At 41.1% G+C, this 17,731-nt stretch overlaps 1 protein-coding gene across 1 annotated transcript in view; it reads right to left on the reverse strand.

Moving 5' to 3' along the window:
* BRWD3 (bromodomain and WD repeat-containing protein) overlaps positions 1 to 17,731 on the reverse strand; it is a 42,637-nt gene that overhangs the window by 19,520 nt on the left and 5,386 nt on the right. The window contains exons 6-14 of the mRNA XM_080284983.1: positions 15,213 to 15,462; positions 13,138 to 13,327; positions 12,419 to 12,570; positions 10,587 to 10,703; positions 9,625 to 9,825; positions 9,225 to 9,445; positions 8,338 to 8,525; positions 6,850 to 7,075; positions 5,152 to 5,487 (exon numbers count right to left, since the gene is read on the reverse strand). Coding sequence (XP_080141109.1) covers positions 5,152 to 5,487; positions 6,850 to 7,075; positions 8,338 to 8,525; positions 9,225 to 9,445; positions 9,625 to 9,825; positions 10,587 to 10,703; positions 12,419 to 12,570; positions 13,138 to 13,327; positions 15,213 to 15,462 — 1,881 coding nt within the window. The remainder of the gene's footprint in view (positions 1 to 5,151; positions 5,488 to 6,849; positions 7,076 to 8,337; positions 8,526 to 9,224; positions 9,446 to 9,624; positions 9,826 to 10,586; positions 10,704 to 12,418; positions 12,571 to 13,137; positions 13,328 to 15,212; positions 15,463 to 17,731) is intronic.

Consider the following 17,731-nt stretch of genomic DNA (forward strand, 5'->3'; position numbering starts at 1 on the left):
AGCTAAAGTTTGCCCAATTCAATGGGCCACGCTTCCATTCACTCACCATTCAAGCCCTCAAACTCATGACTCCATCAGATAGGCCAAAAAATTTCACCACATTCTGCAGCTTCACATATGCTGTACCTATCTGCTTGAGCCACTCCGAACGCTGTCACATTCAAAAGTGGTGTCAGATCCCTGGTTATGGGCTTCTCTGCACAAATTCATCCAGCCAGCTTGGTCTTTTGTTAGTCCCTTAGCTTCACCACCTTCCATACCTCTCTTCCTCACACACTCATTCACGATATCCCTCCACGTTCTTCTTGGCCTACCTCACCTCCTCCTTCCTTCAAATTTGCTCAGATATACCCTTTTCACCACTTTATTGTCATCCATTCTCTCCACATGACCATACTATCTCAGTACACTCTCTTCGATTTTGGTGTCCACAGACTTCCTCACTCCACGTCTTTCATGAATCACATTATTTTGTATCCTATCCACTCTCTGTACCTCATACACATTCCTCAGCATTCCCATCTCCACTGCTCTCACTCTTGACTTTTCATGCCACACCATAGTCTCACATCCATGAGTTAAAGTTGGCACTAACACTCCTTCATGTAAGCCTCATGCAGCTGCAACACTCAAGCCTCCGTTCCTTATCAAGGCCTTCATAGCACCAGCCACTTTCTTTCCCTGTGTCACTCTACATTCCACTTCTTTTGCACATTTTTCTCTCTTTTCTATCACTGTACCCACATATTTGAATTCTCTCACCAATTCCAGTCTCTCTCCATTCACTGTAACATCACACTGGGAGTCACCTTCTCTCTTAATAACCATCACTTTACTCTTTTTTAATCTCAAGGCACAACGCTCACAGACATCTACAAAATTCTGCACTAGTCTGCCAAGGTGTTGTCTGGTATTTGCAAGTGCCACTGCATCATCAGCATACAACAAATTTGAGATATTCCATCCATCACCATTCATTATCAATGCCATCCCTCTCTCCATTACTCGTGTTTTTACTTCTCTCATCATCCCATCTATACTGTATGTATGTATATATATATATATATATATTTATATACATACAGTAAAACTCCTGTAATCTGAATGGCAGGGGACCGAGGGTCTTTCAAATTAGTTTTTTTTCGGACCATTGGGAGGGACCTCTGAACACAATAAAATATGTATCATGATCATTAATTTCTGCCCAGGGGTGCTCCCTTCCTACCCTTGTATACCCAGGGAAAAGGAGAAGGGGGGACGAAACGAGCTCCACCCGCCTTTACCCCAGCTCCCAATCCTCCCCCATACCCTTATCCAACTCCCCGCACCCATCATTCTTAACTGGCAGTTATATCTCAAGCTGATTTCATGCTTAACACTCTTGGTCCAATTACTGATACAAACATAGAACACTAGGATAGGTAAAAAGTATATAATATAGCTATCAACATGCTGCAGCAAGAAATTAATGCATTATGATGTTGACAGTAAAACAAAAATGGATGGAATATCTCAGATTTGTTGCATGCTGATGATGCAGTACTACTTGCAAATACCGGACAACACCTTGGCAGACTAAAGCAGAATTTTGTAGATGTCTGTGAGCATCGCGCCATGTGAGTAAAGGTAGAAATGAGTAAAGTGATGGTTATTGACAGAGAAGGTGACTCCTAGTGCAATGTCACAGTGAATGGGGAGAGACTGGAATTGGTGAGAGAGTTCAAATACCTGGGTACAGTGACAGAAAAAAAGAGGAAAATGTTCAAACGAAGTGATAGGTAGAGTGTTACAAGGAAGGAAAGTAGCTGATGCAATGAAGGCCTTGATAAGAAACAGAGGTGTGAGTGTTGCAGCTGCACAAGGCTTACATGAAGGAGTGTTAGTGCCAACTTTAACATAAGCATGCGAGACTGTGGTGTGGCATGAAAATGAAAAGTCAAGAGTGAGGGCAATGGAGACAGAACTGCTGAGGAATGTATGTGGAGCACAGAGAGTGAACAAGAAATGAAATAAAGTGATTCGTGAAAGATGTGGAGTCAGGAAGTCTGTGAACACCAGAATCGAAGAGTGTACTAAGATGGTATAGTCGTGTGGTGAGAATGGATAACAATAGAGTGGTGAAAAAGATAAATCTGAGCGAATTTGAAGAAGGGAGGAGGTGAAGTAGGCCAAGGAGAAGGTGGAGGGATATGTTTTTTTTTTTTTTTTTTTTTTTTTTTAAATAACAGAACGGAGGAAGGAAAAATAAATGGAGAAAAAAAATAATCCATACACCAGATTACTGGTGTCCTCTGTTCATAAAATATCTGTAACAGTTAGACTTGAACAGTTGTAGGTTGAAATTTGGAGGAAAACAACTCTGGGGAAGCGAGTTCCAGAGAGATGCATTTCGGGGAATGAAAGAATTCTGATAGGCAGAAGTTCTGCAATATGGTTGAGTGACATTCCAGTCATGAGCGCTACCAGATGCCCGTGTAGCACGAGGGAAGGCATGGAGAGGTGGCACCATGGACGCAACTTCGTCTGAGCATTTGCCAAAAAAATATCTGTAAAATAATGCAAGGAGGCAACATTCCTTCTTACTTGCAGGGGAGGTAGTTTATATGTAATGGCAGGGTTGTTAATGATTCTAACAGCTTTATTCTGAATTTTGTCTAGTTGTCTTAATGCAACCTCTCCACAACCATTCCACAAGGGTGAGCAATATTCAAGCTGAGAGCGCACATGACTCTTATAAATTATAGCTAACTGCTCATCGGCGAAGAGATTACGGACTCTGTACAATAATCCAAGTTTCTTTGAGGCGGTTTTAGCAAGTGATCTGACATGAGAGGTCCAGCTGAGGGCACTGTTAAGTGAGACCAAGAATTTCAATACTTTTGGAGATGGGAATACTAGTAGCACTGAAGGTAATGTACGAATCTGGCAATATCTGTCTATTAGTAAACTGTATATATTTAGTTTTACTAGCATTAAAAGAGACAAGGTTGTTTTGTCCCCATTCACAGATTGTAGATAGATCTTGATTTATGGAGATGGCTGTATTGAGTTGAGAGGTAGAGATATTAGACTTTGTAAATGGATGTCTGAGTGTGAATGAACTATGTAGTGTTGAGTCATCTGCATATGAGTGAATGGGATTGTGAGTGACAGATAAGAGATCATTAATATGAACCAGAAATAGGGTTGGCGCCAGAACTGATCCCTGCGGCACGCGGGCGTTAATTGAGTGGAAATTCGAATATACATCATCTACTTTTACTCTTATTTTCCTGTCACTAAGATAAGAAGAAATCAAAGGAACAAAGACGTTAGTCCATAGGAAGGAGTTTGGACAGCAGGGAACGGTGCCATACTCTGTCGAAAGCTTTAGAGATATCAAGAGCTACTGCATGAGTTTCTCCAAAAGATCAATTGATTGATGGATGGTATGAGTTAAGAGATTGAGTATGTCAATGGTGGATCTTTCGTAAAACCGTATTGTCTATCATTAATTAAGTTGTTGGATTCAAGATGTTTAACAATATGCTTATTAATTAAAGTTTCAAATACCTTACCAAAAGAAGATGTGATAGCTATTGGTCTGTAATTGGAGGGGGTCAGGCAGACTTCCTTTCTTCGAACTGGGTGGATATTGGCTTCTTTCCATGAATTTGGGAATAAAGAAGTACGTATGCATAATCTGAATAATTTAGCTAGGACAGAGGCAAGTTCAGGGGAACACTTTTTCAAAACAATTGGCGGAATTCCATCTGGACCTGGAGCTTTGTTGGTAGGTAAATTGTCTAGGATGGATTTTACAAATCTTGTCTGTATTTTAAGTGGGGCAATTTCGGGAGAATCAAGTTCCAGTACTGAGACATTCTGGCTGGTATCATCTATGGTAGAGTTTCTTGCAAAGGTACTAGCAAAGATATCTGCTTTCCCACGTGGGTCATTTTAATATTGCCATCTGAAGATTTTAGTGGGGGAATGGAAGATGACGTGTTAAAGTTATTATTGAAAGAATTAAGAGTTGACCAGAATATTCTATTGTCATTAGGGTTGTTAAGTAGTTTTGATGCTTGCTTTTGAAGAAAGTTTGATTTAGATAGATTTAATACAGCTTTTGCATGATTTCTAGCAATTTTAAATTGGGAGAGTGATTCAGGTGTTTTTGATTTTAAGTAAGAGTTATATGCTAATGACTTTTGGGCTGTTGCTCTGGCACAATTGCCATCAAACCATTTTGGAGAGTTTGATCTTTTAGTGAATTGTTGACTTGGTATGAATAAATCCATACCAGCTAGTATTAAGTCACAAATGTGGGACTGGGTAGAATTGGGATCACTAGAGAAGAAAGACTGCCATGGAACATCAGCAAGATAATTTCTAAATCCATCCCAGTCTGCCCTGTCAAAGTGCCATCGGGTCACCCTGACAGGTTCGGAATGGGGAGGTGTAGGAGGGTTAACTAATGAGGCTTTGATAAGATTGTGGTCAGAGGATCCAAGTGGTGACAGTACCTCTATCCTGTATTGATCTGGATTATTTGTCAAGAATAAGTCCAAGAGATGGGCATTATGGTCAGGATTATCAGGTATTCTGGTTGGTTGCTTTACCAACTGGGTGAGATTAAACGATTCCGCAAACAGTTCGCATTCTAGACCAGCGTCGTCAGTCCGGGCAGAATGCAATAACCATTCAACATTGTGTATGTTAAAATCACCCAAAATGGTAATTTCATTGCCAAGGGCAAGGTCAAGGTTACTCAACTGAGTGGATATGGAATCAAATACACTGGGTTCCGAAGAAGCATTGGGGGAACGATAAACTACACAGATATATTGTAAGGAGAAGAGCATGATCTGGGATTTGGCACCTCTTTTTAACGAGACAGCGTCCAGACTGACTCTATTGGATATGTTTATATGGAGCTACAGAACATGATGAATGTTTTTAGGGTATCAGATAGAGCCAGGATTCCGGGGTCTTGAATGGTGAGTGAATGGAAGCGTGGCTCATTGGATTGGGCAAACTTGGGCTGTCTGGACACTGCTACTCCTCACCCTGCCCTAAGGTGGGAAAGGAGGTCCAGATGATGATGATGATGGTAATCCATAAGATGACAAACTAAAACTCAATGGAATAAAATGTGGATGTGACACTAACTTGCCCTGGGTGAGAGGGGATCATGCTGGGCTGCGACGGCATAGGAGTGGTCTGAGGCAGGTGCAGTGGTGCTGGGTCTCCGTTCACCGCCCCGTCCCCGGCCCCCACTGCTTTCCCGTCTTTCTCGTCCTCCACTGGGGCCGGGCTGCTCCCCCTCGGATGGGCGCCGGTCATGTGCGATGCGTTGGTCCTGCTCCTGGGCAAGCCGCTGGATCATGTCATCGATGCTGGGGCGCTGACCAGGGGCTCCCTCTAGAGGTGCTGGCCCAGGGGTGGGTGGTGGCACAGACCCATTATCCACATCAACCAGCACCACATCAAGCACTTCCTGGTCACCTACAACACAACACTAATTCTTACCCCTGGAACTCAATATACAAAAAAATCTATGATCAATTCCTTTTTTAAATAATCTGGAAAAAAAAAAAAACTCCTATCTCCTGTTGCTATAACAATCAGATGAAAAGCCACTGGATCATATCATCAATGCTGGAGGGCAGTGATGACCTGAGGATTGGTGACAGCACTGGCCACCACATCAATCACCTCCATATCATGCAATTCCAGATTACCTAAATAACAGTGCTACTTTTACACCTGCTGATAACAATTTACCTCATCTTTAGCAAGGGCAGAGCCATCCATCCATGCATCATCCAATCCTATGTTGCCCCATGAGGAGCACAGGAGCCCAGAGCTAGGCAAGTTGGTCCTGATATTTAAGATGAGGGTGACCAGCCTCACTCATCCCTGATTGGCATTATGTGAGCAATAAACCCCAACCATCCCTTAGATATAAACCTACACAGGCTCAATTCGACTGGAGCACCTTAATTACCCAGTAAACCACCAGGCGCTGTAATTTGATTATATGGTTACCACTCAGCACAGTAAATGGTTTCCTGGTGTACAGGAAACCATTTGGCTTGTCATTCAGTGCAGAGTCACCCATAGGCAGAAGGAAGAGGAAAGAATGAGGGAAAGAAAGACAGAAGAGGGAGTGTAGTGTCACCCGTGGGCAAAAGGAAGAGGCAAGAATGAAGGAATGAAAGACAGAAGAGGAAGAAGGGAAAAAAGGAAAGGGCAGACACCCAATGCAGCACTACATCAAGTGAGTGGATGGTAAGCGTCCCCACCTACTGCCAACCAATTTCTATAAAGATACAATACAAGATGTATGAATAAAGTTGTGATATTCTGGAACATATACATAACATACAAGAACCTACAGTATATTACAAATGCATACCACTAGCACTGAGGAGTACATCGGGTGTAAGTTGGTCATGACCACAGATGTCGCACTTGGGTATGCATCTCTGGCATATAACAAGAACCTGTTGTATCAGACCCTTACTGCTGGCAACAAGATATACACTGGGTATATACTGGTCATGTCTGCAGTTTCTGCTAACCACTGACATTAAGGAGAATGTTGGGTATAAGCTGGTCACATCTGCAGTACTATAAACAGAACATTACCACTGTCATTAAAGAGTACACTGGGTGTACGCTGGCTGTGTCTGTAGATCATGCTTACCACTAGCATCCAGTACACTGGGTAGAAGCTGGTCATGTATGCACTTCTATAAATAAGTTCTTATTACTGACACTGAGGAGTGCATTGGGTTTAAGCTGGTTAGGTAAAAAAAAAAGGGCTACTGTACTTAATGACTTGCCTTAAATACATATCCTTACCATTGGCATTAAGGAGTACGTTGGGTATAAGCTGGTCGTGTCTGCAGTTCTCGCGGCCAGGTACGAGGCGCTGGTACTCTGGTGGGTATGGGTCACCATCCATGTTGACCAGGAAGGGTGGGGGCATGAGATGGGGCGCCATCTGGGTCTGCTCATCAAGTACGTGGTTGTTGCCGTCGCGCATCAATGGCCGGTAGTCCGTGTGGAAGAACAGCTCCTTGGGGATCTAGGGAGGGAATGAAGAATGTGAGATAGATTAGATAGAGTGGGCATGAATGAGGCAGAAGGGGAGTGTGGTTGTGGGAAACCAAGGATAACGTGGAAGGATGGGGTGGAGAGGTATATGAATGAAGGTGTGAGCTGGAGGGAATGCAACATGATGGCAGAGGACAGGGTAACATGGAGGTAATTTGTTTGTGGTCACCTTCTGGAATTACAGCATTGGTTACAGTTACATTTAAACCTTCCTCCATCTCTTGGGTGCTGATGATGAGGATCTAATAAGCAGCACAGGAGGCTTCATAGCACCTCTTTATTACTTTTGCATTTTGCATATTACACTCCAGCAATCTCTTGGATGTTATTTATACACTGCCAGTATTGACATACCCTGCATCAGTAAACTACAAAAAGGTGTGTTACTTGAGGAATAAAAAAAAATCACTAAATATTTTAACAAAATTTCCAAACCCACTTGTAATATGAAGCTAAGTTGAGTAAGAAGACTGCTTGTTTATGCTTCTAATTTCCTTTAAACATCTACCGGTACTAAACACTTCTTAACCATGTCTGTATTCCCATCCAATGATATCTTTTTTTTTTCATTTTTATCCTGCTAACTCAAAAATCTTTATTCTTGTTAAAAGAGCATTTCTACTGGAGATTAATGATGGCTATACCTAACCTTCCAGTTGAAAATGTCTCTCCTAAGCTGTCTGGAAACAGCAAGAATAAACTAAGAATTATGTCAAAGGAGTTTTGCTTTGTTTTGTTTCATTTATAGTGTCTCTATCATGCTTGCATGTGTTGGCCTTGGTCTCCTAATGGCAGTTCTACTGCTCAAACTCTATTCAGTCCCTTATCCCTGAGGTCACACACTCTGACCTTGTCTCCGGTCTTTTTCAGTCTGCCTCTTGCAACTCCACCCTCAATGTTCCCACTTCTCACCCTCCCCACCCAGTTGTCAGCCTCCATTTTCTCCACGTGCCCAAACCACCTCAATCTACCTCTTCTCGTCACAGCACTAATACATTCAAGATGTTGAGCTTAAGTTATGTGTAAGATTACCTGCTTCTGCTTTCATTATCACACAAACAGCTACCATAACACTTTTCAACCTCCTCTCCTCCTCATCATAACCATCAAAATTCATGTTCCACCTTAACTGATGATATTTTTTTAAATTTTACCATCATTCAAACACCTACCATAACACTTTTCACCTTCCTCCTCCTCCTCAGAACCGTAACGATCCATGCTCCACTTTACCTGCTGATATTTCTCATTATGGCCAATTCCAAACAGTATGAGGTGTCCATGTGAGTCAGTAGCTGCGATAGTGAATCCGTCAGGTGACCACTTGGCATCAAACAGCGCCCCGTAGCCCTGACCCTCTATGGTATTCTTGAAGCTCCATACCAACTCACTGGAGAGGATGTCCCAGATCATCAGCTGGCCTGGTGTGACAGGAAGGTGGTGGTATTACTATATGGTAACAAAACTAATCATCATCACTATCACCACCATCATCAATCATCACCTTCATCACCATCAACCTGTCATCATCACCACTGTCATCGTCATCGTGCAGACCTCTTTTTCCACCTTGGGGTGGGGTGAGGGTGGATGGGGGGGGGGGGAAGTCAGCATTTATAAATTGGCCATACTTTCATTCACTAACCATTCAAGACCCTGGAACCCTGATTTTACCATACAGGCATAAACATCCACACTTATGAACTTCATACCACTTAACACACACAAATATTATTACAATCCCTTCAAATCCCACTCATATCATCCTTTGTGGTCTAAATGGAGCAGAGTCCAAGGTTATGCTGTGGTAGTTTAAATCACTTACTGAAAACTACATGAAATTATCCTACTTCTCCTGTATTGATCAACAATATATGATACTGCATAAACAATTAAGATGCCATAAGCAGAAACAAACTGATAAGGAGAGGTATGGGAGGTAGCATGGTAGGCTATCCAGGAAGAGGATGGCAAGCCAAGAAGGAGGATGAATGTGGTAAACAAGTGTGTTTTATGAAGAGAAGAATATAAGTTGATGATATCGGGGAACTGACAGGGAACTGAATTGGCTGAATGAATTATGCATGGACATGAATATACCATAGCCCTTTGTGACTGACCATCGTGTGCGGCAGTGAGGATGAGTCTGGCCTCTCGAGGATGTGCCTCAATGACATAGGCGTTGTCCTCGTGGCCTCGCAGGATGTGTCGCAGTTGCCCTCCCTTGCTTTCCCACACCCGCAGGCACTTGTCACTGCTGGCCGTTATCACAAACTCATCAGTCCGGTTCCACCCCACCATCGTCACCTGCAGCTTACGTAGGTCCTCTGGGGGGTCGTCACTGTCATGCACCAGGGAAGATATTAGGCAGGATTCCCAAACCAAGATATTAACTCACCTGTATCAATTTATATGGAAACCTAAAAATATTGTTCACAACATGATACATGAAAACCAACCACCAACCACTATATAACATTCAATAGATAGTAATGGTACGACATCCAATTAATTACTCACCCAGGTAACCTGTCGGCCATGTTAAGGATAATGTTCTTCCACTGTTGCCGTTCATAGCGCCAAATAAGCGCTGTTCCATCTCGACTGCCCGACACGAATGCCAGGCCTCGGTGGCACCACTGGATGCTGTCAACACGGTCCTGGTGCCGCTCAGTCTCCAGCAGTTTGTCTACACCCTCCTCCCCTCCCAGCTGGTACACTCTGATGGGTGGTAAAGCCTGAGTTAGGTCCATGTAGAATGAAGAGTACAATATTATCAATCTTTGTTAAATCCCTTGAGTCAAGCTGATGTCCTTCAGTTTATTTTCAATGATCTGAGAAAAATACTGTATATTCAATTCAGGAATGGCATTTGATTATGGAAGAGTATTTATAAAGTTTGCATTTAACCCCACTGCACTGAGATGCCCATCCTTGACTCAATAAAACTGTTATGAAAATAAAATAAAATGAAAAGGATGTTTCCAGCCTCAGACGGTTTATATTTTCTGTATGGTGTTTTCTTGTTTATTTCTGCTACTACCAGATGATTTTGTTCAGGCTGGAAGAGCTCCCTAGTAAAAATGAAGTTAATGAAAGCTATATCTAACCCTTCCAGTTCTAAAATTCTATCCTGAGTAAAAAATTAATTGTCTGCAAATAGAAAGAACAAAATATAAAATACATCTTTAATTCTGAGGGGGCTAAAGTGTACAATGTGAGGTAGTTAAATGATGGCACTCTGTCTCTAGTACTTGTCCATGCCCACCTCCTATCCCAGCTGGTTCATTCTGATCGGTGGTAGGGATTGGGTTAGGTCCAAGAGGAATAAAAAGTACAGCCAATCCTCACAATGTCTTGAGCTGATTTTTTTTTACCTGACAACTGGATCACTCCCATAACTTAAATGCAGTGCTATAATCCCAAATCTATATGCCTGTACAGTAATCACATTCATCATATAGTGTGCTCATCTTACTCACCGTACAAAATGGTCAGCACCACCCAGAGCCAGAAAGTGTCCTCCCTGGCTGAATGAAGCACAGATCAGCTGAGCGTTGCCTGGACGCACACGCTCATTCACTTTCAGGGGCTTTGAGCTAGTGGAAAGGAGGGATAAATACTGGTTAGTCTGGGATGTGGGACAAATTTTAAAAATAACTAGCATCACTAACAAAATGCAATGGTCTTAAAGCACCTTGACACAACACACAAATAGGCTTTGAGAGTACAGGTGGTCCCCTACTTACGATCGGTCGACTTACAATTTTTCAACTTTACAAATGCAGAATCTGTATTTCTATCTCAGCACTGTATGATATTCAATAAATAACACAAGATATTCTACACTTTATTATAAAGTAGGCCTTGTGTTAATGAATCTGTCCAGCTGTAGGCTAATGTAAGTATTCTAAGTACATTTAAGGTAGGCTTGACTAGGCTATGATGTTCAGCTGCTCAGGTGTATTAAATTCATTTTTTATTTATTAAATGCATTTTTGACTTACGAAAAAAGTGACTTACAGTTTCTCGGAATGTAACCTATTCATAAGTATGGGACCATCTGTTACTTTTACCAGGATAGACTGAGGTGTCTTTGGCAAGAAGTCTTGTCTCTAGGAATTAACAGGTCACCTGAATGTACGGTACACTATCAATTGCCCATTGTAACTCTGCTACGCCCTATGCAGAATAACATGAAATGCCGGATATTGTGTAGTACCCCCCCATCGGCTCAACATTTGGTGTCAGGCCAGATAAAATGTTACTATCTGTTTCAACCCCCTATCCTAAAAACTTTCCCATAAGTAAAAGATGAAAACTAAGCATAAAACACAATAAAATAATGATACACTACAATAATACAGTGCCAGCTGGCTACCACTCACGAGCTGGATGATACGCCTCAACGCCAGATATTGCACAGAACTGCGTGTTACATCTCGTTTTGGCACTGGATGTTGCATAATTTTGCCAGACATTGCTTTAACAGTGCCAGATATTGCATTGGGCTGGATACTGTGGCAACGGATAATTGAGAGTTTATTGCATTTTTGGGAGTGACTAGTATGACAAGATTAAGGATGGTTCTGGTGGGAACATTTTCAAGAGTGCTGGGCACAGTGTATTTTTTTCTTTCTTTATGACAGAATGGTGCAACAGGAAGTTAAATGGATGAGATGCATTACATGCTGAAGCAGTGAACCATACTTCTCTTTTACTCAGATGGTCCTTGACTATGACTTTGTGTACAAAAGTAAAAGTCATAAAGAAATCAACATGAATTACTCTGCCCAAACTTCCCTCAAAGCATCATTACTTCAGAGACAGAGACAGCCAATAACAGTTTCTTTAATCAACTCCTTGACCTTAATAAATTTCAAATTCTACTTTTACCATCACTACAGTAAACAGTTATTCAGCCCAGGGGAGATCTCCTTTAGTAATGAGTCTAGAAAATAGTTAACTCTTACTGTACCAGACAATTACAGGTACATCTTAATCAGTACTTGCTACCATTAGATACTGTTATTAGGCTTTGTGTAGATGGCTTGTGCTGAAGGAATTATCATCATCATCATCATCATCATCCATACCTCTTTTCCACTAGGGATGGAGTGACATAAGAACCATCTATCTATCTATCAATAGCCAGACGCCATAATCCCACAAGGGATGGCACTTTGAGTTAGTTGTTTTACGGCAAGATAAAACAAGAAAAACTTGACATGCAGAAGTAGCAAAACTGAGCAATTCAATGGGCTACACTCTCAGTAACTTTTTAAATATTTTCATGTTTGTATAAGGTACTCACTCAAATTTGACATCCCCGACTGCTCTTCTCGTGTATGTCCAAAATGCCACACAACCATCACCCCCTGTTGAGATAAGTACACCCTCGTTGTCTTGTGCTGGACAGAACTGCACTGCTGTCACCATCCCTGTGTGGCTGGTTAGCACTGCAACCTGAACATGCAACACAATATTTTCATCACATATTATACTGTACTGGGATAATATTCTTCCTCCTGTATTGGCACATTTACTTATAGATGAAATAACCTACAGTACACAGATTAATATATACTGGGATAATGATCTTTCTCCTCTTAGGGTACAATTACTCATGGATGAAAAAAACAGTCTGAACAATGCTATGTATTCCTGCTTTGTGTCCATACTGGCATACAAGCCATAGGTAATTAAACAATATTTTGTCACAAAATCAGATTAATTTCATTACATCACAGCTCAACAGGTCAGATATATCAAGAAACATAACATACAAATGACTAGATACTGATCTACAAAAGATTTAATGATGAAGACTTTTCTAAGATTACCCAGTTATGTAGAATGCTAGTGGTTTCAAAGTAACTGGCAACTGCTGAATGAAGAATTTAAAAGATAACTGGAAATGTAACATGCCACATATTGGGCATCTCTTCTTTACAGACTAAAACTGTCTGGAAGTGGCAAAAATAAACAAAGAAATGACATCACCAGACTGAAGGGGTTAAGTCATTATCTCACCGGTGCCAGCGTCTGGAGGCTCCAAACTCTTATAATTTTGTCACACGATCCCGCTGCAATCAATGTGTTCTCACTATCGATGGCCAGGTCTGAGATCTCAGCCGAAGCACCCCGCAGTGTGGCCAGCAGTCGGCCATCCAGGGTGCTCCAGATTTTGACTAGGGTGTCATCGGCACCAGTGATGATATATCTGAAAGAGCAGCAGTCATGTAAGTACACTCTGTTCACCTTAACTAGGTTTGAAATTGCATGCTCAGCTATAACAAGAGATTAACAATAGAATGGTGCAATTCACTAAGAAGTGCTATGGAAAGGAAGATTGCACGGCTGTAGTATCATCTTATTCTGTTACTGAGCAGGAGGAAATAGGATGCAAAAGGTCAAAGACCTCCACCAAGCTTAAGTGAATTATCTAAAGTGGGAGTCAGAGAGTAATGGTGTGATAAAGCAGTGACTGGATGTAACAGAAGAAATATTTCAAGGAAAGAAACACTAATAATGATAATCTAAGAGAGTCAGCCATGTTTGGAGTAGAAATGAGAGGGTAATGGATGGATGGATGCAAGAGAAATTATCTAAAGGAAGAAAATCCTAATGATGATATAAGACAGAGCCTGTTGTGTCTGGAGTGAGTGACAGAGTAACAGGGTGATAAAGCAGTGGATGGATGTAAGAATGTGAAACAAAGTAACATTAGTGGTGAAACAGAAACATTAGTGGGAGTGAGAGAATAATGGGATGATACAAAAATGGTGGGCTGCACAAGAGGAAATGTATGAAGGCAAAAAATACTACTGATGATTAGATGTATACCGAAGTATCACTTTTTTCTATGACTGATGGCTACTGTAAATGTAGGAAACTGGCATTTCAGCTTTAAGGGCAACAATGGCACTTTTAAAAGGCACTTTCTGTAATTCATTCTGGATATCACTAAAAATAATACTAATACCCAGCACCAATAAAGGTGGCTTAAAGCATGATTTACTATATTGTAATGCAGCAGCTAAATACAGTACACCTCACAAACACCAAAAACTTTCACACTACACTACACAGCCTAAAGGTCAATACATCCACTTATTTATTCCATTTAACCCTTTGATCCCATAGATGTGTTTTAAAATTCATTACTGACATCTCTTGATGATTTCGATCAGATGCAAATACGGCATTTCTGACTGGAAGGGTTACATATATTCTTAATAAACCTCTTAAACATGAGACGTTTTCCTAAGTTGAATAAACCTGGTCAGTACCAGCAAGAAAAACTAAAAAGAACACCATCTGGATTCAGAGGGTTAACTTAAAGACCTGCCATGCCATGTACAGTACTAGCAGCAAAGAGGGTTATGATGATGAACATATCTGTGACCATTACTATGAACATCATACACAGTGTCAATGAGTCAGAGGAAGTGACCTACAGCACAGGAGCGATAACAGTGAACATTTCTACACCTAGCTATATCTTATCTCTGGCTCCCTCCCCATCACACACACACCTGGTGATGCAACTGTTCTGTGATACGACAGCATTTGCAAACCATCAACACAACTTTATATTCACATACTTGCTTCTCCGACTGTACATCTCAAGAGTAGTTGCTCATTCAACACATTTTTTTAAAAATAAACTGACACATGATTTAAGATTATTATTCATAAAAAAATCATGATAAGGACAATGGAAAAAATATTACAAGGGTAACATAATTATTCCCTGTGAAATAAGATGATTTCATAATGGAAAGAATTATGGTAACTGGGGTGCTCAATTAAGAGAACTGGACATAGACCCTCCCTACAATTGCCCTTACATAGCAAAGAAATAAATAATTAACAGAATCATAATATACATGCAAGAGGCATTGCGTGTGAAAAAAAAAAAAAAAAAGGAATAATGCAGACACAAATTAAACAGTTGAAAGATTTGTTATACAATATACTGAATACTGAAACATCATCATCCAGACATCCATTCCCACATAAGAACAGGGTTAGGTAATGTCCAGTAAGAAAACAGCTGACACAAGGAGAAAGTATGTATTGTTCAACCATGACCAGTCTCTTACTTTCCGGATCTGTCAAAAAGCATGCAATAGACAGCTGAGAGGTGGCCGATGGAACGCAGTAGCAGCTGCATGCGACCGTGGAATTTGTTGGTAAGTACATGGTGTTGCCGCAGCGAGCCCACCACTTCCCGTCCCACCACACAGTGTATCAGGCAGGGCGGCCCTTGCACCCTCAGCGGCTCCAGTAAGGGACGGCCACCACTTTTCCGTGCCACAGCACTCTTCAAGTTGTGGTATCTCTTCCACAAGTCTGGGGGAGAATGGATTGCCACAGTTAAACAACCTGAAAAACACTGGGTGTCCCATGTGATTTCTGAGAAAGCTGATGTAATCCTTGAGCTAATCTAGAGTAAACTCAACAGTAACAACATGCAACAAAATCTTATCTGTTACAGTGCTACTATACCTGATGATCTTATGGACAAAAATGGTGCCTTTCATAATTTACATAAAAGGTCAGGGCTGAGAACTGGACCAATGTTGATACAGTGTTTTCTACTAAAAATTAGTCCAAGAATAACCTTCTGAAGCTTCTCAAAAATCTCACAGGACATCCTATACCGGTATGTATGACTGGGAGGGGAGAGCTTTCTTTTATTATTTTGGAATTTCACCCAACTATCGGAGAATGAAATTAATGTGTTCGTCATTTAGTTTATGCAATTTTAATCAATTTTTCTTCTATATACATCCATTGCAAAAGCACTTTTTAGTACTAAGTAGATATGGAGTGGGAGTGGGGGCTCTTCAGCTCGTAGCGCCATCTGTTATTGAATCTACGTCAAGATTAAATTAAATCAAGTTCTATGTACATTATTGAATCTACGTCCAGACTAAATTAAATCAGGTTAGGTTAGGTTAAGTTAGATGCAATGAAAGATGGAGATAGGAGCTAGAGACTCCCCCTCCCCATCTCCTTTTCTTATGTATGAAGAAAAGCATTTGCGATGAATGCTTATATAAAGGAAAGTGCTTAGAACTGCTTAAATTCAGCAATGAGCATAGTAATTTCACTGTCAGTCAGTTGGGTGTAATTCCAAAAATTTACCAAGTTTTCTCCTTTGCCATTCTTATTTACTCTTGCAGTTTAATTATACTGTACACTCCACAGGAACTACCTACTGCAGTTAACCTCTTATGTTCTAAACTTAAATATGAAAAAATGATAACTTACCCTAAATCAAAACACACACTGCTACATTATTTTAAAAAACTCTCTCTCTCTCTATATATCACATACAAAATATTTACTGATGAATGTACTGGAGTCAGCTAGGTTGGTGAATAAAACCAATAACCAAGGAGACTCATTCCTACCTCATAACTAAGGCTCATTACCAAGTAAACTTCATACAACCATAACTCAGCATTCAAGTTGTGGGAATGGCTAATTTTTGTCAAGCAAAAACAAACTGACAATGTAGTAGTAGTACAGTAGTAGCAGTTGCAGCCCCAAGCTCATCTAATTTGAACCCAATGGACTGCAGGTTGAAGTTACCCTTATCCTGCAGTCCACTGTTGTCTTTTGAGGGTAGGGAGAAAGTTGAGGGACATCTGAATAAGGAGGCAGTGGAGCAGCTCAGTTATCTCAGTGCCATCACACGAAGGCATCCCTCTGCAACACTAAAAATGACTACCTCAACCTAGCCCAACCAATCACACTGAAACAGGTGCTTGAATGGGACGCTTTCATGTGGTGGCGCTAATGTAACCATTCTGCTCCAAAGTCCACTTATACAATTTTTTTTTTTTTTTTTTTTTTTTTTTTTTTTTTTTTTTAAATGCGAGGAAGAAGGAACCAAAGGCCATGGCCCGCAGTAACAGTTCCCTCCAAGAGAAAAACAAAATACAATAGAGAGCCAAATTCAAGATCCGATCATTTTGAGATGCCTGGACACACTGCGTTTGAAAGACTGGAGATCATAGGCAGCAGGAAATACAGACAGAGGGAGACAGTTCCAGAGTTGACCTGTTGCATAAATGAAAGACTGGGAGTAACGGTTAACTCTTGCATTAGAGAGTTGGACAGAAAAGGGATGAGAGTTTGCTGCCAGACGGGTGCTACGCGCCCGTCGTAGAGGTGGAGGAATGCAAGCAGACAGTTCAGAGGAGCAGTGACCATTAAAGTAGCGATAGAAAAGAGATAAAGATGCAACAGTGCGGCGAAGAGACAGAGGCTGAAGGGAGTCAGTAAGAGGAGGAGAGTTAATGAGACGAAAAGCCTTTGACTCCACCCTATTGAGAAGAGCTGTATGTGGGGAGCCTCCCCACACATGAGAGTTGTACTCCACACAGGGGCGGATAAAACCTCTGTATAGAGTCAACAATTGTGCAGGGGTAAAGAAAGAGCGGAGTCGGCTTAGCACACCCAATCTCTTAGAAGCAGATTTTACAAGAGATGTAATATGATCTTTCCAAGATAAGTCCCGAGTAAATGAAACCCCAAGCATGTTCAAGGATGATGCAGGATTAAGCTGAATATTATTAAACATTAATGGGTATACCTGTGGAAGATTTTG

The sequence above is a fragment of the Coenobita brevimanus genome, chromosome 103 (genome assembly GCF_032717465.1).
Source record: "Coenobita brevimanus isolate Jiangsu-jjx chromosome 103, ASM3271746v2, whole genome shotgun sequence".
Lineage (NCBI taxonomy): Eukaryota > Metazoa > Arthropoda > Malacostraca > Decapoda > Coenobitidae > Coenobita > Coenobita brevimanus.